The 23859-nt window shown below is 42.1% G+C and overlaps 1 protein-coding gene across 1 annotated transcript in view; it reads left to right on the plus strand.

Moving 5' to 3' along the window:
• Nucleotides 1-17638, plus strand: part of LOC104167301 — a gene marked incomplete at both ends in the record, with an annotated part of 51037 nt that extends 33399 nt beyond the window's left edge. Inside the window, 4 exon segments of the mRNA XM_009707524.1 lie at nt 832-1001; nt 11875-14996; nt 14999-16522; nt 16525-17638. Coding sequence (XP_009705826.1) covers nt 832-1001; nt 11875-14996; nt 14999-16522; nt 16525-17638 — 5930 coding nt within the window.
• Between the last annotated feature and the right edge of the window lie 6221 nt (nt 17639-23859).

Raw genomic sequence — 23859 nt, forward strand, 5'->3', positions numbered from 1 at the left:
TTTAAGCATCCCCACAGGGGTGTTGTAGAACCCCAGGGATTTGCAGGCACACCACGGATCACAGCCCTGGCACTTGCACAGGACTCTCTTCCTCCCTGGAGCAAAAGCAATAGTTTGCAATAGAAACAAAACAAAACAAAAAAAACCCACTCATGTAAAGGCATGTGTCTATGGATGAAGATCCCGGGTAAATATTTACCTTTGAGAAGAGGTGATGCAGCATTACCACATTTGTGTAATAGCATCTCTGTAGCTATTACTACAGAAAGTGCAGCATTGCCTGTAGCTATTATAGAAAAGCAGCGTGGTGAAGAGTCAGGCCCTCCATTTCAGTACAGAGGCATTCTGAGCTTTGTTGAAGTGGGAGGGAAAGAATCTGGACTTGAATTCAAGTATGCTGGGTCTTGACTGATGTTGACTTTATCTCTAACTTGACTCCAAAGATACTGCTAATATTATGAGTGTCAGAGTTTATAGCCTGTTTCCGCCCTTTCTCATTTTAAACTTGCTTAGCACGGAAGCATTTGCCAGGCTTGGAAAAAGAAAAGATGATACCCTCCTTGGGTCAGTAAAGGCCTTGGCTGCTTTAGAACAATTGTTGCATTCTTCTCTCCCTCTTCTTTTCCTAGTATTTATTTTTGACTCAACCACTTCCTTCTGTTTTTCTGTCACTAAGAAAAAAAAAGGGCTTGGCTTTGGAACCTGCAAGTTCCATCAGAGTAGTGAAATCTACCACAGAAGTTGTCCGTCAGCGGGCAGAACAAAACTTGTTAAGGTTATGTGTTCTCCAAAATAGTAGTAGCTATTTATGTTGTTCTTTTTTCATTCTAGAGTGCTCCACAAGATTCAGAATTAGGCCAACCTCCTAGTAATGGGCACGGTTTAAAAAGGAGCCCGCAGGAAAACAGCATAGAAAGATCTGGAAGTCAGGACATCTCAGATCTTCCTGCTGCTGTGCAACTGGCTGAGAGCACATCCCCATTGATTCCAGGACCTACAAGGTAAGACATGAAGTTTCTTCCTGTGAATAGAATTGAAGCCCTCCTGCTGTTAATAGCTGGGAGCTGTTCATTAAGTTTCTGGTTTTGTGTAACTGATTTTCAAAATCTATCATCCTGATGGATGACGATGATGCAGTCTTCAAAATAACCTGACAAAACAAGACTACTTACTGTTTACCAAACTGACTTTCTCGCCTTACTGCATAACTATAAACAAGACTCCAGCTGTTGTAGTAACCCTTGACCTAAACTTCCTATGCTTTTTGCTCATACTAATAAACTCTCAGAGAAACATTGAAGAGCCTTTTGTAGTCACATATGATTGTGAAGTAAGATGTAATTGTAAACAATTGCAAAATGCCATACTCAGCTCTGTATAACAACCCTACTAAAAAGTACCAACCCAGCTAATATTTATTAGCGTTGCACTCTTCTAAATATCTTAAAATTCACCTGATTAAATAAATAGGACTACTTTCAGAGTTAAGGTATTCTTCAGTGCTATTAAGGATGGCAGAAGGTAAATGTAATTTGGATTTTATTAGATATCCCAAAGAGAATATTTTGTCTGAAGCATTAATACTTTTTACTTGATTACTTGAATTTTCCCATGCTACTAGGGTTTTCATCTGCTGCAATGAAGAAATTATCTAATACCAGCATGATTTTAACATAGAGCTGAATACTTTCCAGATCATCAATGTTACCTGGGATAGAATGATAAATACAACTTAGAAGGGGTAGCAGTAACTTGCTGATAAATGTGTAGGATTTTTAGGCTGTAGGCACCTCTTTCAGTGTTTTCACAAATTTTCTTTGAGATTGGAGAATTCTCTGCAGAAAGATTTGTGGCATCCTTTTCAAGTAGTGTGTTTGATTTGGGCCTTTTTCTGTTGCCATCAACTCTGGCTACCATTTCTGATTGTTTCTGAAAGATGTAAACTTGAGAAATGAAAAACAAGAGCAAACAGTAGTCAAGTAAAATATTTCAAATGCTGTTAAGTCAATGCTATTCCAGGCAATAAACTCTTCTTCTCCCTTTGTTTATAAGAAATTATGAAGATTAAGCATTTCTTTATGGAGAGGGTGGTCAAACACTGGAACAGGCTTCCTAGAGAGGTGGTCGATGCCCCAAGCCTGTCAGTGTTTAAGAGGCATTTGACAATGGCCTTAATAGCACACTTTAACTTTTGGTCAGCCCTGAAGTGGTCAGGCAGTTGGATCATGGTAGGTCCCTTCCAATATTCTGTTCTAGTCTAGTCTGGCCTAGTCTAGTCTAAAATTATTGATATCATGCAACAGTTTGTGGCAGTTTCAGTCCAAATGCAGGTATTGAGTGAGATCATAATTGACCACATCAGGGACATTACAGAGAAACTTAGAGACATGACATAATCTAAAAACACTTACCAAGAAAAAGCAGCTTACGTTCTGGAAGGGACAGTGTGGCTGTGCTGTGGAGCTCTTACAGTTCAGTAGGTTGTCGTACTTCAGTACACACAGAGGAAGTTATTTGCTATTAATTCTATTTCTTCTGACTGCCATTAGCGCATCTTAATTGTCTGTTGAAAATAATAAAGTCTGAGCAAGACTAAGACTGCGAAGTGAATTACAATGATAAAGGTATCCTCCCCGTCTACTCTGCCCTGGTGAGGCCACATCTGCAGTGCTGTGTCCAGTCCTGGGCTCCCCAGTTCAAGACAGACAAAGAACCACTGGAGAGAGTCCAGCGGAGGGCAACGAAGGTGATGAGGGGACTGGAGCATCTCCCTGATGGGGAAAGGCTGAGGGAACTGGGGCTGTTCAGCCTGGAGAAGGGAAGACTGAGAGGGGATCTCATCAAGGCTTATAAATACCTTAAGGGCGGGTGTCAAGGGGATGGGGCCAGACTCTTTTCAGTGGTGCCCAGCGACAGGTTAAGGGGCACCGGGCACAAACTGAAGCTCAGGCAGTTCCACCTGAACGTGAGGAAGAACTTCTGTACTGTGGGGGTGGCAGAGCCCTGGCACAGGCTGCCCAGAGAGGCTGTGGGGTCTCCTGCTCTGGAGAGATTCAAAACCCGCCTGGACGTGATCCTGTGCAACTGCTGTAGGTGACCCTGCTTTGGCAGGGGCTTGGACTGGGTGATCTCCAGAGGTCCCTGCCAACCCCCACCATTCTGTGATTCTGTGCTTTAGTCTTGAAGTGTAAAGTGATGAAAGGTTGCACTTCTTTTCTAGAGATACGTGACTATTTCTTTTCTAATGTGGCATCACTTTACTATCTAGCACCAGGTCTACACATGAAACAGCTCTTCCTTGGATGAGTTCCTCATATCTTTGAGAGTGTCTCTCCATTTTCATGTCAAATGAGGAAAGCCATAGATGTCATTCACACTAGTTAGAAAATATCAAGTTTGGAGTTGTGATGTAAACTTGGACAGGGTGAGAATTTTAGATGCGTATTTTGTTGGTTTGTTATTTCAGTTAACAAATACTACATGTATCCTCTAGTTTCTAGTTTCTCTCAACAGTATTGTGTATAATCACTATATTTTTTGTGTGTATAGTGGTGAGTAACCATGTTGTCCTAGCTGAAGAAAATATAGATTTCTTGTAAGCTACTTAAAAAGTGATGCATTCTGATTTGTGACAGTAATTTTCTGCTATTCTTATCAGTTATATTATGGGAAGGGGGGGAAAGTTAGAGAGGAAATGATGAGTATTACTAATTGCTGAATTTTATAGTAGGCCTATCATGACTAACATTCCTGCAAATTAGAGTTGTTTGTGAAACTGCAAAATGACAGGTATTAGACTGTGTACTTAGAACTGCAATACCCGTACACCCTCTGACTGACAGCATTTGTACCAGCATCCACCTAATGCAGTGCTTGTGCCAACTGCTAAGACCTGCCTTATGTACTGCCTCTATCCTCTGAATGAAGCAGCACAACTCACCTCAGAGGGCTTAAATTGTATATTTTCTTCTTGTTTCTCAGAAAGCACCTCTTTACAATTACTTTCTTGTCCACATTTTAAGGCATGTGTATATACACAACTTTCTTGTCCACATTTTAAGGAATGTGTATACACAACTTTCTCTAATGACTGCTTATAAAGATTCTTCTAATTAGCTACCAGGAAATGGATAGGGACAGTACCACTGTGAAACACTCAAAATGGAAGATGTGCTTTCAACTCCCTGACCCAACACTAACTCCCAGGAGTGAACTCTTATCAAAGCAACAAATCTCTCTGAATTTAATTTTCTGCACCTGTAAAATGGGTATAGAATACTCACGGTGTAGTACATTAAATAGTAAGAGATTCTTAGATGTTGCCAGAAAGCAACAAGAAGTATACAGAGACTTAAACTTTCTGACATTCTTGCTCCATTCATTTATGGAAATGTAAGGAACTCAGGTACACAAAATCAGCAGGGCCCCACCTGAAAGCCCTGAGGAAATAGCTCTCCATCACTTCTGTGATGTTTGGTTCATTTTTAAAGTTCAAAATGTATAAAATTGAGGAGAGGACCTTGGGAGAGGGCAGTTTATTTTAGCCTGGTAAGCAATATCTTTCCTCTACTTCTACCTGACACTTCTAGAATTTTTTGTTGGTCTCGTGTCTTCATATGGGTGGACGTTTGTATCTTCGTCCTGTGGGCAAGGTTGGGCAGTCCTGCCGTTGAAAATGGCCTCTGTGGGAGACAAAGCTACAAGGTCTTGGCTGAAGACCTTACCGTGGCTTTTAGCACAAGAAGGAATGGGCCGCCTTACTGGTGGAGTCTCCTTTGAGAATGCAGAAATCTACTAAATGTGTTGCAAAATTTACAAGTATGTTTTGTTCTTTTGTTTGTTTGGTGACTTTGATGTAGCAGAATTTAACCCTCAAATTATTGTATCCATGCTATTCTTTTTCAAAACCTGCTGACCTTCGTAATGATGCTTTAGCATACTTTAGGAGTCAGAACAGCAGCTTTTCAAGATACTTATTTTTTAAACTCAAAGTAGCAAGTATCTCTCTCTCTTCTTCCAACTGTAGTGATGGTACAGAGAACTGGTTAATAGAGTCTGCCCTGAATCCAGAAGTCATCTGACAAGGAAGTGGACCAGATAATTTTCTCTCTGTGGGTTTGGATTTTAGCAGAGGCACAAGTTCATGCTCGAGGTATAAATAGGTATAGGAGTATTAAGCATGAATGGAAAAATAACAAACACTGGAGCTGGGGTGTGGTGTGTGATGGTTTACATTAGCGTCAGCAATTCTTGCATGTGGCCTTTTGGAAAACTCTGTTAACTGAAGAAGCAAGTAGTTACACACTGATGTGGTTTGAAACAACAGACTGAGTACAGCTAATTAACACAAGGCTACACTGTCACCCACCCAGCACATTAAGCTGTCCAAACTGGTGTTAGAATGAGCCAGCGGTAGCAATGGAGACTGTGGGGTGGGTTTTATCTTGGGTTTTGAATATTTGTGGTTTGGCTGCAGCAAGTGCAGCCTTGCTTTTTTTTTTTTTTCTTTAATATAAGCATAATCATTTTATACTGTTTGGTGACCAATTTGCATTTTTTAAAATGCATTGCTCAAAAATGGAATAGCTGCAGTTCTTGAAGGTTCCTTTTCAAAATGAAAGTACCAAGAACACTTAGATTTATATTCTAGCTGGCCAAAAAAGCTTTGCACTTCAGCATGCAAAATTATGACTCGTGAGATGAATGTTACATGGATGAGTCAGCTTGAAGGGATTCATAAGATTCTTATTTCGGGAAACATATTAGATGGGCAGGAACTCAGGCAATTACTTTTTATTTAGCCTTACTCCTGAAACTGCTGGCACATGCCTGTTTTGGGTGACTTCTAAGTTATATCCTGCCGAAATAGAATCAAAAACAATAAATGGAAAATCTTTGAAGTTTCCGATTCCGGGCTGTTTATTTTTAACTCACTCCCGTATGCTGCTTTGAACGCATCTTTACCACCCTGAAGCAAACTCGTACAGTCTTAAGAGCGTAAGACCTGCCATCTTTGGATGGAGTATCTCTGTGTGGAAAACTACCACGTTTGCTTTTTTCCAGTCTTCTGAGTGGCTTTCTTCCATCAGAAATTGTTTCAGTCACTTTTAAATTCTTATGTTTTGGAATTCAAAACTTCTGTGACTCTTATTTTAAAATAATCTGTTTTGGTCCAATTTTTTTTAACTGTTTCTCACTAGTCCTGTATGCTGAAAAGTAACACTATCAGCGATTAATCTGTAAACTTTCGGCATGAAATAAAAATGCTGAAGGAGTAGAATAGTTAGCAAGCTTGAGGCTTTGCATTGGTGCCTGTGTGAGATGTAACCATGCCTTTCTCTTGGTGCACACACAGAGGAAAATGCCTGGCGAATCCTTAGCTGGACAACTCTACCCCAGAGAGGCATTTTTTCCAGCAGGTTTAGGAAGAAACAGATACAACAATTTAAAAGGTACACACCCAGAAGTAGTTCAGGGAAATAAGCACTCTTCATGAATGAGCTTGGCCGCTCTCCCGCCTGGAGTGCTGCACAAGGATCCTGTGGGACCCATGGAGCCACTGCGGAATGACAAGCTGAAGCTGCCAGACATCCTGTGGGACTGTTTCCTTCTGTCTGACTCTCCGGGTATCTCAGATGGAGAGCAGGAGTCGGTTGTGGAACTGGAACTGAAGATCTGGCCGTGTTTGCTTGCTGCAGCAGTAGTACAGCTTACTTTTTTAATGTTAGAATAATTTAGTTCGGTCATACTTAAAATATTGCAGTCCCTGCATTCAATTCTGTATGTGGAACAAGGAGGTAAAAAGTGATTGGGGGTGGGGGGAGAAGGGGAGGACAGTTCCTAGGAGGATTGTATAGATCATTATTCCTGCTTCACTTTTTCCTGAAAGCTTAGATACGCAGGGAGGGTGGGGGAAGCTGGCTGCTGTTAGCAGCCCTTTAGAGATGATGGATTTCTCATGTGTTTGTTTACACTGAAAAGTTGAAACAGTGATTTGCTCTGCCTCTAAAAGTCTTTTTTTTTTTTTTTAAAGGGAATGTGGAAGTGATTTCCATGTTCCTAATTAACTTTCAATACCTCTTAGGGACAGATTAAAATGCAGGATTATTTAAGTTAACTCAAGTCCTCAAGTACAGTGTGTCCAAATGTGTAAACTCAAAATATAGATGTTGATATCTCATGTGTCAGGGGAAACAGAAGAGAAACATTTGAGAAGCAGCTATATGTGTGCCATGGTTGCAGAGCTGGCTGTGCATTTGTCCCTTTTAGTGCTTTCTAAATTCATCCTCAGATTTCAGGCTTTTATACCCCTGGGAATATAATCACTCAGGCTCAGAGTTACATCAGTATGGATGGCAACCGTATGTGACCTCTGGGTTTCTTAGGCTTCAGCACTTGGTGTTTTTCCCTCGCTAGTGTGACTGGCTTAGAAAGCCTGCCTGTTCTTTCAAAAACTACTGCATGTTTTAGAAGAAAAACAAAGGAATAAGAAAGGGAAATTTAAATTATCTATGATTTTCTGTTGTTGGATCATCGTTTCTTGTTGTTTATCAAGTAGGCTTAACATATTTGGGCATCTCTAACCCCCTCCCACCCACCCCCGACAGTAAACACCAGAGAGCTTTTGTCTAGCTGCTGCTGGTTTTATCTTCTGTCCCCTTGCTTTTGCTGTGGATCGCAAAACACAGTAATGGAAGTTACGACTTCAAGTGTTAATGGCTGGTAGATTGGGTATGGCTCTTAATCGGCAAGTAATTTATGGGAGACGCACCATTAGTCATTGATTTCTTAACATCCTTTATAGCTTCACACCCTAAACACAAACCAGGCAGTGCTGTCGTAATAAACATCTTAGTAACTGGGCAGTACTCTTAAATTGTTCCAGGATAATTCAAGCTTGCCACAATGTGTTCTGAAGATGGAAGAGTTTAACTACAGGTATTAAAAATAAATCAGTAAATTTGCAATGTGCTTCCAAACAAGCATTTTCTCAGTAATTATTTATGCAAAACAACATTTTAGACATATAAAGGTTTAACTTACTGTTATTTGATGTTGTAACTGGAAGGATAGCATTCATATGGTCAGTATCTTAGGGCCTTGAATTTTCAGATCCTTAATTGTGTGCTTAACTTCTAAGCCAAGGGAAAAGTTCCCTTTGATAACTCTTGAGTTCAATGGGACACTTGCATATTTCAGGTTACACACACACCTAGGTCTTTGCATGACTGCGTTTTCTTTCTTTTTAAGATATCAATTACGTGCAGCAATTATTCCTAGCAAAATGACTCTTTCTGCCCTAAGCTCTACACGAGCTATGAGGAACTCTAATGTTCTTTCATGCTTCGTCATTTGCATGTTTTGTTTTAAATATGAATGAATTTTTCCCTTAATAATATCAAGGTAGTTCAGATTACAAACAAAAAAGATAAAACAACCACAAAAGAGAACACATTTTATTTTCCTGTATTTAAAAAATCCAACTTTTAGGGTCATAGCTTTAAGTTGATTTTATTGAATGGGTTGTCTGAAAATACATGCTCCCTACAGGTAATTATTGATTGCTAATACTTTTTCATGTAGATTGGGTTTTACTCAGGGGAGTTATCTTCAGCATGTGGTGTCATTTACCTGTAGTGTTACTCCCTTTAAAAAGACTGTAAGATAATGAGACTAGGTGTGACCTTAAGAGGTCATCTAGTCCGTCCTTCTGCCCTAGAGCAAGATCAACTATGCTTAAGTCATTCCCAACACATTTGCCTAACCCCAGCAGTGTCTTGCAGGCAAAAAAGCAAGATTACAAAAATTGAAAGCAAAGATGTAGCATATGTTCCTTATACAGTTTTCCTTGTTACCAACATCAGAAGAAGAAACATAAATGGACATATCCAAACAGCTCAGTCTGGACGTATCTTATTATGATTGAAAACTCGAACCTTTCAATTTTGGGTTATATCCTGAATAAAACATTGAAGCAAGCTGCAGTAGCACGGATGATAAATGTGTACTACTTCATTCTGAAAGTGATAGTTTAAGTTGCTGTCACAGCATATGCCAGCACTGTCGTTTTAATTCTGTTCAGGATGCATTAAATACAAAGTTGTCCCAATTCCTTCATCTACTCCTGAGTAAAATGAATGAGTTTTCAGCATTATCGAACACCAGAAAAATTGTTTTAGATGATTCATAATGCTGAATAGCTTAGTTCATAGGATTGTCATCTGCCCTTGACCTTGCTAAAAGTCACAGGTTTACTACTGTGACTCTTTACAGAGTTGCTACCAGCATGGCTGTAGATAGTTCATGGGTTTAGTGATTGTATTCAAGAAAATTTAACCACTTCAGACATGTTTGGAACACTTTCATATTTGATAGCTGCAAATAGGAGTCTAATGTAACGAAGAAGTCACGTCTGTAAAGGTCTTAAAGAATTTCAGTCAGCCAAAATCTGTAAAATTCAAATATATAATGATGTATGGTCTGTATGATGAACTTTACCAACATTTTGATCCTAGATTAATTACGATGCTTCTCCCAACTCAGTGGACAGATTGGGACTAACAAAGAGTAAAGAATCAGAGGTTAAAGATAAACAATAAGGAAAAACTGTAACTATAAGTGGTGTTTTCTACTTTTTCCAATGCTCAGTTTCACAGTGGTTGGAGGGCTTCTCTCCCCCAACCTCCACCTGTGTTTATTCTTCCCCTGACCACCATATCTCTGACAGGAGCGTGCTTCCAGGTTGAAGAACCCTGGGCATGCAACTGCTAATGAGCAATTTAATCAGTAAGAAGATAAACCTGCAACATGACCAAAATGCTGGAATGGCAATTGACTCCCACTTTTCCATACCCTCCTCAATTCAGTGTTGTTGTTTCTGCCTCTCCTCTTCTAATTAAGCTTCCTTGAGTGGAAAATTAATGTCAAATGATAAAGTGTATTCCTTCCTCAGGAAAAGCCTCCTGGCGTCTCCTTGGTGTTTGTTCATGTCTCATCATGTCCCATGTTGTCAGTGATCCAGCAGATACCAAATATTGCATTGCCATCTCTGTTGTTCCCAGTGTCAGTAAGTTTTAGATTGATAGGTGTTTTCAGCGTATGAGGAAAACAAAAATTCCTTTGGGCAAAACAATTTTTTCAAAGTTTAAATAAAATGTATTGATGTTACAAATTAAATGTTCAAACTGGTGCCAAGCATCACTGAAACTTGTTTAAACTACTTGTTTAAACATACAATTCATAGAATTGTACGTTATAGATATTGTAACTTAGATTTGAGGCTTACCCGTAATATAGGCAAATTCCAATAGCTCTTTAAAGACTAGTTTATTTTCCACTGCAATGACTCTGAGGAAGGTTTTTAGGATCTAAGACAAAACTCACATTCAGTTTTACATGCAGCCCTCTCGTAAAGAAATTGTTTGTTGCATGGGGCAGTCCTCAGCGTAAGGAGGGGTTTTGACCCTGCCTGGAGGTGCATTTTGTGGACTGTAGCACAGCCCAAGAGCGCGGGGCTGCAATGGTGCTTCAACGGGTCCTGAAAGGGCAGTGTTTGTATAAACACAGACCTAAAACCCAGGGACCTGAGAGCTGGTCACTGACTCACTTCTCCGTCAAGTATTTTGTGCGTAAAACTTGGGCAGAGGAGGGGAGAGAGGCTTCTCAGATTTCTGGGGATTACTTAAAATCCAATCTATGCTTGGCCTTACAGGAGGTGTTTTAAGCATCTTTTATAGCTCCAGTCTGTAGGGCACTTTGAATTTCTGAAACATAGCCTGTTACTGCTAAGCTGTGGCAAAGCTCCAGTGATGGGTTCACCATGAACAACCTCTCTGTGCAGCTATGGAACTGGAGAGCACTGCCGTCACACTGACCACCGAGCATTTGGCAACGTGTTGTCTGTGTGTCTTGCGTCGGATGGGGTGGGAAATTTATTATTTCACGTTAAGTAAATGATGCCCCTTGCTTCTAGGTACAATTCTACGTTCAGTTTCAAGTTGATATTTCACTCCATGTTCCCTAAGGCGGAGTAAATTATGCCCAGGCTTCTCAGGGAAAGTGAGGGAAAGAACAAGGCTAACCTATTTCATCACCTACAAACCTAGATGTGGAAACTGAGGTCTCCAGAGTGCACGTGAAAAATATTAAAAATAACTTCCCCTTCTCTGCAGTTAGTGCACCCACATCATCTCTGTTTCCATTTTTTCTCTTATCTTTAATGGGTGGGGAGAGAGATCATACAAACAGTTGTAGGTTATATGCACTGCAATCAAACACTGCAATAAAATGACCTCATAGGGTGTGTGCTGTTGGGCAGGGTGACACCTTTGACCTTTTGGTGAGAATCAGCTGTGCTGATTAGTTGGAAAAAACATTCAACAGATGAGCCCTTCTTAATCTTCTGCTACACAATAAAAGTATAGCCAGATAACAGCACTTACTCTGGATTGCACAGCCTTTAGCTTTGCACAAAGTAATCTCACAGAAGCAGAAATTAAAAACCTCTCTTTGCGATACTAGTGTTTTTCCAGTATTTTTTTTTACTTTTTTCCCATGTTGCTCCCTTAGTCTTAGATGTGTGTTCTCTCTCCCCACATTTAACTAAGATTTTAGAATGGTTAAAATGCATGCCATGAGCATGGTGGCTGTCAGGTAAGACTGGGGACATATTTTCCAGAGTAATGAGCATTTAAATCACTGTAATGTGTGCCTGATGGTTTAGCTCCTGAAAGCAGATTATCAGCTTCTCAGTGCATGTACTGCATGGCTTTGAAACATCAATGGCGCAAATTGGTTTTATTCTTCGCTTCATTTGCTTCATATTCTTTGCCTCTTTATTGACATGAAACAAATAAACATTTCCATTGTTGGCAGCATCAGTAATGAAGGCATCAGTAGCTACAGCGCTGAAGATTTATCCAGTCCAAATTCCAGCGTGGTGTCTTCAGAGGTGACAGGACAGAACACTGTCTTGCAAGAGCGAGGAGGGCAAACAGACTTTAATTTCTTGAAGCAGGCTGCAGAAGCAAGAGAGAGAAGTCTGCCTATCTCAACGCCTTTTGCAGACTGGGCCAAAGAACATGTCCCAGCAGATCTTACAAGCAGCAATGACAAGTTACCAACCTCAAATTGCAATGAAGCAGTGCCATCACCAGATCCAGCGAATGACAAAGAAGAGGGAATAGCACATGCCGAATCTGCGGACAGAGGCCCAAAATGTGACAATATTGCCGCCACTTCTATGAAAACCAGTGAGAATGATCCCAGAAACCCAAGCCTGGAGCCCAGCCCTCCTGCAGCAATTACAGAAATGCAAGAAGTCACACAAATGAGTTGGAGTGAATTAGGATCGCTCTGGCAGAGTGAACAGCTGGGTGGCATGAGGGAACCACATGTCAGCACGTTTCCCCAGGGTAAAGAAGCAGGAGATTATTTTACTGCTCAGGAGACCAAGCAGGAGCAAGGAGTTTTGGAAATAGGTCAGCCACAGACTGTAATGCAGCAAGGTAGACAGAACACAGATGGTGGAGAGGGTCTGCTAATGAGAAAGGAAACCTTAATCCTAAATTATCCAGCAACAGGAGGCTCAGACAGTGAAAAATTTGGAGCAATTGTGAATGCTCAGGGCTTCACTGAGATCAGTGAAGTCTGTAATGCACAGATGGGGGCTGTAACAACAGCTAAAAGGAGTGAGGCAAATTCGGCTCTATCTGGAAGCCAAGAGGAGCAATCAGAAGCCTGTACTTTAATGTCAGAGTTGCCTTCTAACCCTCCAGATCTCTTCCTGGTACCAAAGCCTGAAGAGCCTTCGAGGGAATATGTGCCTGGAAATTACTCTCAAGATCCAATGAGGAGTGAAGCGGTGAAAACAGCCTCTGAAAAAAGCAAACCCATTTTTCAAAGAGAGCTTCAAAAGGAGGATGAGCTTGTTAGTGCCGAGGATTTCAGTGTGCCTTTATCATTTAAGCGAGAGGAAGAACAAAAATCAGCTGTCACAACTGAAAGCCCAAAAGATGAAGCCAGTAGCAATGAAATTATAAAAGCTGATGATGTGTCTAGAGAAAGCACCACACTTTCTGCAACAGAAAGCCCTATCAATCCCACCAAGGAAAATTCCCTGGTAGATAAAAGTTTATTACTGGAAGAATATGCATTAAGTACTTCTCTGAGCAGATCCACAGAGCTGAATCAAAAAGAAACCGAGGCGGGTGTAACAGGCGGAAAAAATGAAATCAGAACAGAGGAGGCACAAGTGACAGAAACGAGTGAATTACCTGAGGGGTCAAGTGAGGCAGAAAGACAAGCCTTGAACTCTGTGAGTAGCCACCACCAGGACACGGAAAATACCCACTCGGGACACAATCCTGAAGAATTCAGTCTTCGTGAAAAGACTTCAACAGGTGGCCCAGGGGAGGAAGCTAGGGGAAAGCCTCTGAATTTAGACAGTAACTTTAAATCACCCAAAGACAATTCACAATCTCTTTGTTGTAAACCTGAGCAACAAACAAGTAAAGAGAAAACAGCTGCCGCAGATAACCTGGAGAATAAGCTCATGGCTTCACCGCAGTTTCCAAGGGAGGAATGCCTGCTGAGTTTTGATTGCTTTAACACTGAGGCAGAAGACAAAACTTTGAGCCAGCCAGGCTGTAATAGGACTGAAAAAGTTTGTTTAGCCAGTGCACCCAGTTCACCGCTTCTCCACTCTGAGAACAATAATATTAAGCAGAGTAAGCAGGATGAGTCCTGGGAAAAGACTTTTGCTAGAGAAACTGTGTTGGAATCTGAATGCAAAACTGAGAGTCAAGAAAAGCCTGAGAGCTATAGCAAGTCAGAAGAAAGTGCAAAAATGTCCAAATCAAAACTCGAGCTCCAGGGCTTAAATGAGTTGGCAGGGACTATGGATCGCATGGCTGTACAGACTGAGGAGGCCTCATCGGTTTTGGAAACCAAAGAACAGAACGGTCACATCACTGAAGTTTCTCTCAGCGATCCAGAGCAAGGACCTGCAGCTGCAGCTGCACAAAGCAGTGCTGTGGCTGGTAAAGAAAATGAGGGTGTTCAACAAGAGAAGCACCAAGCTGCGGTGAAGAGTTTTGTGGGGAACAAAGATTTGGCACTGAAAAGTGAATGCAAATCAGATGTGCTGATGCAAGCTCAGCTGGAGCAAGTGGCTGCAGAAAGTCACAGAAACACACCGATGGCTTGTTCAGAAACCTCCCAAGCTGTAGTCGGTATGTCAGGACTAACTCCTCGGCAAGTTCACGTGGGGGAAGGAGGTGATGACCACGTCAGTGAAAACAACTGCATCTCTGAGAGTGATACGTACAGCTCTTCAGAAGCCTTGGAGTGCGGTATCAGAGAATCGCAGGAGAATGCAGATGTTCCAACTGCTCTTCCCCAAGCAGACCAAATGGAGAAGTCAATGTCTGTTGCTGGTGACAGTGGCTGGATTTCAAATACAGGACTCGAACAACAGAAGCACCAAAGCAGTCTGACAGCTGACACAAGAGCAGATGATCAGGAACACAAAGAAAGGGCACTACAACCTGGACAGCCATTGGACCTAAATAATCACAGCAACATACAAGAAATACCTCTAAACATTTCAAACAACCTTGATAAAGAATTTTCTGTGTTAGGTCCAGCACCGATCCAATGCGATTCTGACACAGCAAAAGAAAAGGACAAGGATAAAAGCAGTGCTGTGGTGTCAGAGGATATGTGCAGCAGAGAACACGGGCAAAATATTTGTGGTGTGACCGTGCTTAATTTGCAAGACTGCAACGAGCAAAACAAAACTGATCTCAAGGCGGAAGAAAACTGCTGCAGTAAGCAAAACTCAAACAAGCCCGAGCAGGATAATAATTCTTTGATCTCAGCTAGTCAGCATGAAGCAGCATGTCATAGCGATACATTTTCTAAAGAATCTGACAAGAATGAACAGCCAGGCAGCATATGCAGGATAGAGGATAATACTGGTGAAAGCTGTGCTGCTGCTAACTTCCAGGGACACAGAATTCAGCAAGTGCCACTAACATATCACAGGCTTTGCCAAGTGATATGGAAATAGCACACACTTCTGATAATTCTGAGAAAAATGATCCTCAAATATCTCGTTCAGAAACTCAAGGGAAAATGCCATTAATGGCAAAAAGCTCAGAAAAGATTCCGACTGCTGATGGGGGAATGATCCAGAAAGATGGAAACATGGAGATAAGTTTTGAGGACAGTGCTTCTGTCACAGAAACAAGCAATATAAAGAGTGATAAAAGTCCAGGGGCACAAGGATCTCCTTCACCATTACAGGCACATGGGGAAGTAATTCCCGCTGATACGTCGTATAAATCCAGCTGCATTCAAAAGACAACAGAGGAGCCTGGTTATTGTCAAGCAAATTTTACAGCCCTCTCTACACAGACCTCTGCACTCAGCCATCCTAGCTGGCAACCTGGGAACAATACGAACAATGGTACTGGGGGGGAATTACTAAATAATGAACTGGAAGATGTAGCATGCCAAAATGCCCTAGAAGGTAACTCTAATTTGCAGATTGCTGCAGGTTCTCAGGTGTCTGTGCACTTAGGTCCTTTGCCCAGGGTAAGCACAGGTGAAACAGCAAATTCAGAAAACAGCTCTGCGGGGAGTATGTGTGTGAATGAAAAAGATGTTCCAGACCAAAGTTTTCAGGGTGATGGAGACAGAAGTTTAGCCCCGCCAGAGACTTTAAATGTAGGTCAGAGTACGGGAAACTTATCACAGCTCATTTCTGAGAAGCTGAAGAAAGAGGTATCTGCAATTAAATCCAAAGAAACAAAGAGTGAGGTAAACTTCAAAGAACAGCAAAGTGACAGTTCAGCAGAGTCTCTGTTAGCTCTCCCTACTCTAGAAGGGAAGCTGCTGAGCCTTTCATCATCACAAGAAGGCTGTAATGAGGAAACTGCAACCAATATCTGTGTAGATGACAAGTACAGTAAGATCTTAGAGAAACCTGGGAATTCAGAAGAAGTGGAAAAGCTTTCAAAAGAGAATAATAACATAACCAGGGCAGAGATCAGTATTTCTGAGCAGTCTGCAGAGAACTCTGGAAGGGAGCATGAGGCTCTGACTTGCAGCTCTCTGGACATTGGCTCCAGTCTCCCAGCCTTCAGGGAGCATATCAGCCAGATATTTAAAAAAACTGTCCACAGCACACTGAGTGCTGAATTACCCCAACTTTTGTCTGAAAACCATGCAGGCTTCAAGCAGAGTCCAGTGGCCAAGGATACAGCAGAACTGTGCGGTGCTGAGAACTTTTCAGAATCAAACAAGGTGGGCCAAGGAGCTCCCAAGGGCACCTCAGAAGCAGAGGGGCAAGAGTCGTCTTTAGCTACTGAGGTTTCCCGCAAAGCTGCCAAAGGCAAATCTCTGCAACAAGCAAGCACAGTGGCAGAGCTGGCACCAGCCAGTCTCCAGGACACTGAGAAAACTAGGCAGCCCGGTAGCTCTTTAGAAGTGGTCCCTAGGTTGGATGACGCTACACCTGCTGAAATCTGCAAAAGCCAGACGAAACCACTGAGCATCCAGCGAGCAGTGAGATGGAAAGAAAGGAAGGCGTGTGTGCTAGTGGCGTTGATCCTGAATCACTAATAAGCTTAGAGATAAAGAAGCAAGGACTGGCTTCATTTGATGGGGCAGCAGCTGAGAACTTCCCTGCATATTCTGACAGCAAGCAACAACCCACTGTACCTGTTATCTCTACAGGCGATGTACAGAAAAGGGACTTACAAGATGCTGCTGCCGCAGAGGGAAATGACTTAATTGGAGAGTGTAATGCAGAACGAGTTTCATCTGAAGAGGCTGTAAGTCTTCCTACTGAACAGTGCCAGGATCCTAAGCCAAATGAACAGGAGAAAAGTGAGCATGGTGATCCAGACATTGCCAAGAGCGTCTCTGACATGGCAGCTTCAACACTTGTCCCAGGAGGATCTTACAATCATGAAAAATTATCAGACAATTTTAATGTGTCACCTGGGGAAAATAAGGAGACACACATTCATGGCAATTTTATGCATGACATTAAGTCTCAGAATGACATGCAGATGATACAGGATGATGCAGTAAATAGGAAATGCTTGGAAACATTGGAAAATTCACAAGATGCACAGCAAGAAAAGAAAGTGACCATGCATGGGTTAATAGATTACTTAAAAAATGAAGCAAGCCAGGATGATTGCTTGCAAACTGACTCTGAACTAGAATCTAGCAATATGACCGAGGGAGATGTAAAAGAGAACAGTGACACAGTGTTAAGCACAGCAAAGACAGGTAACGAAAAAACTGGAGACATCCCTGAAACAGGTACTGCAAGGATGTTAGTCACTGGTGAAGGCGACTTAGCTATAAACACGAGCACTGAAGAGCAGGAGACAGACCTGTACAAAAATCACTCTCCAACCGTTCCTGTGATGGAGCAGGGTGAGCATTCTGCATGTACAGATCTCACTGTTGCTGAAAATCAGCCGAGCAAGATGAATTCAGAACATGAAAGCTCACTTCAGGATGCCGAAAGCAAGCTATCACCGCTTGCATTAACTGAGCCCAAGAACCCTGACCTCAATGAACTTCAAGAGATGGCTGTGGCAGAATTACCTACTGAAAGGTATTTACTTTAAATTACTATGTGAAATGGTTGTCAGGACCCTGGGGCTTCAGAGGGATACAATTTTCAAGGCGGATACTCACTGCCTGGGCGGTTTGGGAGGGCATGGCACTTACTTTGGTCTTAAATTTCTATTAAATTTCTGTTGCTTCTAAATGTGGACTATGTGGACGAAATTTGAAATAATTTGTAAGGGCAGAGGGGTCCTAAAAGCTGAGGAGCACAATTCTTACCTGTTCCGTCTGCTGGTCCAGATTCCTGCCCTTACCTGTGTGATTTGCTTACACTTCCCAGTGTTCACATCTCATAGCCGAAAGTTAGGCAAACAAATCGCACTTCCTAGCCTTAAGTTAGTAGGCTTTTGCCTAAGTTTTGGTGACCCAGTTAAATGAGACCTGCAGCATTCACATGGTGGATTGCAGTATTTAAAAACAAGCCTACAGTATAACTCAATTACTCACACTGTTAGCTGTCTAGGCCTCCCTCTTATCCTCCTGTATAATATAATTGTATTGACAATGCCTTTGGTCACTGTGTTATTCAGTGTTTCTAATGACATGGAGTTTCAGATGCGAATTCTTCTTAGCTGGGATTTGTGGAGCTGAAGAGTTGTTGGATTTTTTTAACTTCCAAACCTAGCAGTAACTGCTTTATTCAAGTTAAGACTTTTTTTTGTGAGTTTCTACTTTGCTGTCTGAATTCTCAGTTTGATGTGCAGTTAATTCAAAATAATTATGATCTTAGAACAGGTGCTTTCTCTTTATCTAGTCGTGTCACTGCTTCCTCTGTAATCTCAGCAACTTTCTTTCATGCCGTCCCTCTCCTTTCCGAACCAGAGGAGGCAGCTACAGCTGTAACTGCAAAGAGACAAGAGCAGAGCAGAAGAGTACAGTGAAAAGCTGAACTATTTCAGACAACATCAATGAATAGTCTGCATAGACAGAATCTTTCTAAGTATTACCAAAAAATTAGATGCTACTAACTGAATAAGGAGCGAAAATGTTTCAGTGCCACATTCCTTAAAGCTTAAAATGATAAAACCGTATTGTAAGTGAAAATACCTGAAGTATTTCCGTTGTGAAAAAGTAGGGGAATTCTTCCTGTCGTATGTGAGTCTGGGACGGAGACTGAATGGGATCTCATTGTGTGAGCAAAATGTACATTAGAAGAATATTAGAAGCATTGGAAGTCTGAAGGGCTGTATGACTTTCTCTTTAAGGATCTGTCTATAAAATGACACGGAAATTAGACCCTGTTATGTCTCTCTAGCTCCTTTCCTTTCTTTTTGCTTCCCTTTATATGATTGGAAGCTTCACAGTGGGTAGCTTTGAAATTACCAAACAAATTGCTGGCATGGCCTGGTTCAGAAGCCTTAAGGGACTATGGGGCTGTACATGCGTATGTCTATGCATGTGTTTTATATCAGGGCGGGTATCATACTTTAAATAAATACCTGTGGCAAGCAGGGCAGGGTTCCTGAAACAGCTGCTGGCAATTCGTGGAGTAGTTGCTTAATACTTGCATACGCTTTAAGAATTCATTATCACCTGTTTTTTCCAGCGTGAGGGAAAACAGGCAGCTGCTACTTTTGGACTGCAGCTGTAAGTGGTGTCACACACATACCAAGTGTGCATACGCACGCGGGAGATACTGCGCGCAGAGCCGTACGTGATTGCAGTGTTGTAGCCTTAAACACTGGGGACTCTCAGAGGTAGAGAGGAGCCTCTGCTTTTGGTCAGGCTCATTTCTTAGAGGAATATGTGTTTATAATACAAAAGAGAAGTAGAAAGTATTAGTTGAGCTGGCTGGTCTGTCTTCAGCAGGTCCAACAAGCTGACCCATTCAGTTTTTCTCTGAGCATAAAACTGGCTTTTATGTTTGAATTTCAAGCTGTATTCCATACCCTCTGTACTCTGGTCGCACCACTTGTTGCTGCAGAGGGGTTGCCAGTTGTTTATTGCCCTGTAATCCTTACAGAGGATAAACTACTATAGCCATGCAAAAGAAGGTGACATTTCTAAGAGCTGACTGTGGGGATTTGGGCCTGATGGAAAGAACTCCAGGGAGAAAGAATCCTCCCCAGCTCTCAAAATAATAGTAATAAGAAGTATATTATATTTAGGAGAAGGAAATGGCATGTTCTGAATTGTTTCAGCATTGTTTTCTCCCCCCTCCACTGCTTTTGTATAGCTTCATCTCTTACAAGATCTCTTACGTTGAAACCCCACTGAACTGTGGGTGAGGGGCAAAGTAGTGTGATCTGACTCTTAAATCCTTGTTAGGATTTCTTCCCATAGAGGAAATAGAGGAATTTCTTTCCTTCATGGCTATGGCACTGAGAGGAGGGTGGTCTTGTGATGAACAGTAGATCCAAGAACTGGCTGCAGTGACTCCTGCCCCCACCTCCTTTAGAGGTGAGACAATGATCAACTCATAAGAAGAGCTTTGATGTCTGAAGGCAATAGTGCAGCACCAATAACTTCCCTTCAACTCTTCAGTAAAAAGGGCAATTTTTGAAAAGGATTTTGCAGCTGAAGCATTAGCCCCACTTTCACGTGGAAGTACAGCTGTGCTATTAGCAGAAGTAGGGAAGGGCTGGATTTTGGCAAACTTGTCTGTCAGCACTGAAAAGGAGTAAAAAATAACCCCTCCTTTGATGGTTTTGACATTTCTATCTCTCTATCGAATCTGTGACTGAAAACTTGTGTTCATGATGGCCACATCTAGGCATCAAAATCTCATCCTTCCCACTTATTATTGGGCATCCAGCTGCTCCATTTTGCTGTCTGAGTTTTACTTAGAAAGAAAGATCAGGACCTGAGGTTGTTGGGTTTTTTTTTTCTCCTTTTGTAATGTCTACACCCATGTATCTTTGATGGAGGGAGAAAGGAGGCTGATGTATGTGCAGGGAGTCCTTATACCTTATGCCACTGAAATGCTCCTGTTTGCATCATGGGCTACGGCAGATGTTGAGCAGAGCATGAAACAAAATTGGAAATGAGGGCAAAATTTTAGGGATGTTTAGAGCTGGCATGGAGTTTTTTTGATAACTTCCTGTAATTCAGCTGGCTGGTACGCGCAAACTGCCATTGTCTCTTGGAAAAAGTGCTGAGGAAGCTTTTTGAAATGAAGACTGTGAAGTCCTTCCCCGATGTGCATCTGTAAGGTACAGAGAACAGATTGCATCATTCACTGATTAGCTGATTTGGCAAAACGCTTAGCTTGTGAATGGGCCTTTGAGTGTTCCAGGGTTGCGGAGACGCTCACAGACTCAGCTTGGGGCTGGGTGTGCTAGTGAGGGAAGAGCACAAGGAGCCATAAGCAGGCTGCAAGCAATGACAGTCATTTTGCAGTAAGGTGAGGTTCTCCTCTGCACCCCTCGGCAGAACCGGTTTGCTGCGCAGGGCGGAATGGGCTGTGCTGGCTCCAGTGCCAATCAATATGGCCAGTGCCTTCACCTGCCTCGAATGCAGGAAGGCACTGTGCAGGCTTGGCCTTCCCAGAGCTTCTGGTGCTAGTGCAGACTGAGCTGACTTCTTCTGGAGCTTATGCTGCAGAAGCAATCCTTATTCCAGCCTCTCTATGCAAATCAATAGACAAGACACAGTGCTTTCATAGTTGTACTCATAGAATGATAGAATCATAGAATAGTTATGGTTGGAAAAGACCTCAAAGATCATCAAGTCCACCACCTCCCTGGGGAGCCCGTTCCAATGCCTAACGACTCTTACAGTGAAGCAGTTCTTCCTAATATCCAACCTGAACCTCCCCTGGCACAACTTGAGACCGTTTCCTCTCGTCCTATCGCTAGTTATCGGGGAGAAGAGACCGACCCCGACCTCACTACAGCCTCCTTTCAGGTCGTTGTAGAGGGCGATCAGGTCTCCCCTCAGCCTCCTCTTCTCCAGACCAAACACCCCCAGCTCCCTCAGCCGCTCCTCATCAGACTTGTGCTCCAGGTCCTTTACCAGCTTTATCGCTCTTCTCTGGACTCGCTCCAGCAGCTCAATGTCCTTCTTGTAGTGAGGGGCCCAAAACTGAACACAGTATTCGAGGTGCGGTATTCATGCAGGTGTTCATTCTTTCTTTGTGGTGCCTGAACATTCCTTGCTGGCTGTACCTTGACCGTAAAGGGTGAGGAGGCTGTGGCACTGCGCTGCTTTGGGTGCAAGCGTTTCCTAACAGTTTTGGCACTGCAAGAAACTCCACCGGGAGGGCCCTTTCCCAGCTCTAGCACCATATTGTAGGTGCTCTCCCATCACTGGTTTTGGTTTTTAGAGACTGGAGAGTTCTGTTGCATTGACTCACATCACTTATAAATCTAAACAATATTGTTATATGGGAAGTGCGTTGCAGCAGTTGGCATCAGCAAAGCTACTTGAAAAATGTTCTTTATGTCCTACGCATAGGTCAGACAAGTTCTCTAAACTTGGTCCAGACATACTTCTGGATTTGCTTCATGCTTTGCTCTTGCCATCAAAAACTGGCAAGTTCAGTAAGTCCAAAAAGAATGTTCACTCCTTAGTAAATACTGACTTGGTCTTTTATGTCTGCATAACAAATACAGTATTAAATATTTTAACAGTCTTGCTGGATGAGGTATGGAAAGTAGAACTGCGTTTCAGATCAGTCAAGTGGGTTTTGAGCACTAAGGCTTTGTGTCGTTAGCATCTGAAAACAAGAATTTGGAGTTAAAAGGAAACTTATCAAAACAGCGATTATGCAGCTTGCTTTATTCCCTGGTTTTTTTTTACTTTCAAAATTAACTCAGGTGCAGCATCTCAGGATCACAAAACAAAGGCAGAAACAGATGAAAGTGATTTACACATAAATGAAATGCCCAAAATTAATCAGGCTATTTGTCTCTACTGCCCTTCTCCCTTTCCAATTGAATTCTTTATTTCCCTCCCATCTTACTGTCATTGTTATCCTCAGTAGGTGCAACTGTTAGTACAGTTGTGCTTTTGGAGATGCAAGCAGCTCAGCCTGCAGTCCTTACCTAAATCAACTGGATGGGGAGTTCTGCGGCAATTTTGTCTGTGTGAAGTCTGCGATATTTAATTTTGGTATTTTTCTGTTCGTGGAAGAGTAAAATTGCGATAACTTGACTCTTACCCAACGGACACCTCGCACTGCTTTCTAAGAAGTGAAAGGGAGTTTTGCCTTCTACTCTAATGGGTGCCATTGACCGAACTGACCGCTGTTTTAGGCACCATCTAAGTCAGTGTAAAATATTTATAAAATGCTGATTTGATAGTATGCCCTGTGGTACTCAAAGCACCTACCAATGGAAATCTAGGTATATGACACCATGCTGGTTATTTTTTAATTTTATTTACATATGCCTCTGCTACACAGAAGTATAGAAGTAAATCATCTCTGGTCCTGCCAAATTGCTAGTACTTCTTGCTGTATTGAAAACCACCTGTAACACTCTTGAGATCCTTAGCCACATATTCGTAAGATAGGTATTGACATGGATGGATGATACATGAGCTACTGTTTTCACACATCCTTCTGTGTTTCTGGAGAAATTACATTTATTCAATCAAATACAGGCATTTGCTAAAATAATCCAGCGTGGACACTGTAATACTTTGTCCAATATCTGGACAGGCAGTTTAGCATCAATTTTTGTCTTCTTTTCTCATTAAGTTAAAAATAACTTTCAGGTTACTTTTTTTTTTTCTGATTAGCTTTTCCCACATGTATTTTTCAACCTTGCTTCTTCCAAGTAAGCTGCCTATTTTCTCAAAATTGTTTTTGCATATCCTACAGATTCTCGTTTTTTCTCTATTCCAACTCTGTATCTTCTGGCTTCTTGCAGAGTTGGATACCAGGGAGCTAGTTCCACTGTCCCTGTTTCTAATAGAATATGCAAAGTAGGATTAGCCCCAGCTTTGAACCCCGCCGAGGGCAGCTCTGAGAACAGCAATTACAGACACAGGCATATTCTCCATGACTTGGATGTGGCTTCCTTCCAGTTCTTCTGCATCTTGGCATGCTTGCAATGCACTAGTGCTTCTCAACAGAGACTCCTCTGGAGACACATCTGAAGAGCCAGAACTCCGTAGCACTTGCCTCGTCCTTTGCTTTCTGTTTTTTCTCCTGCTGTCTTTTATGTTGATGCCCTTGGGGCCTGTCTTATGGATGTTGGTCGAGGTATATGGAAGCCCACGTGTGCATTGCTAATAGCAGGCAGGGCTTATTTAGATACTGTT

Source organism: Cariama cristata, unplaced genomic scaffold (assembly GCF_000690535.1).
Source record: "Cariama cristata isolate BGI_N322 unplaced genomic scaffold, ASM69053v1 scaffold14039, whole genome shotgun sequence".
Taxonomy (NCBI): Eukaryota; Metazoa; Chordata; class Aves; order Cariamiformes; family Cariamidae; genus Cariama; species Cariama cristata.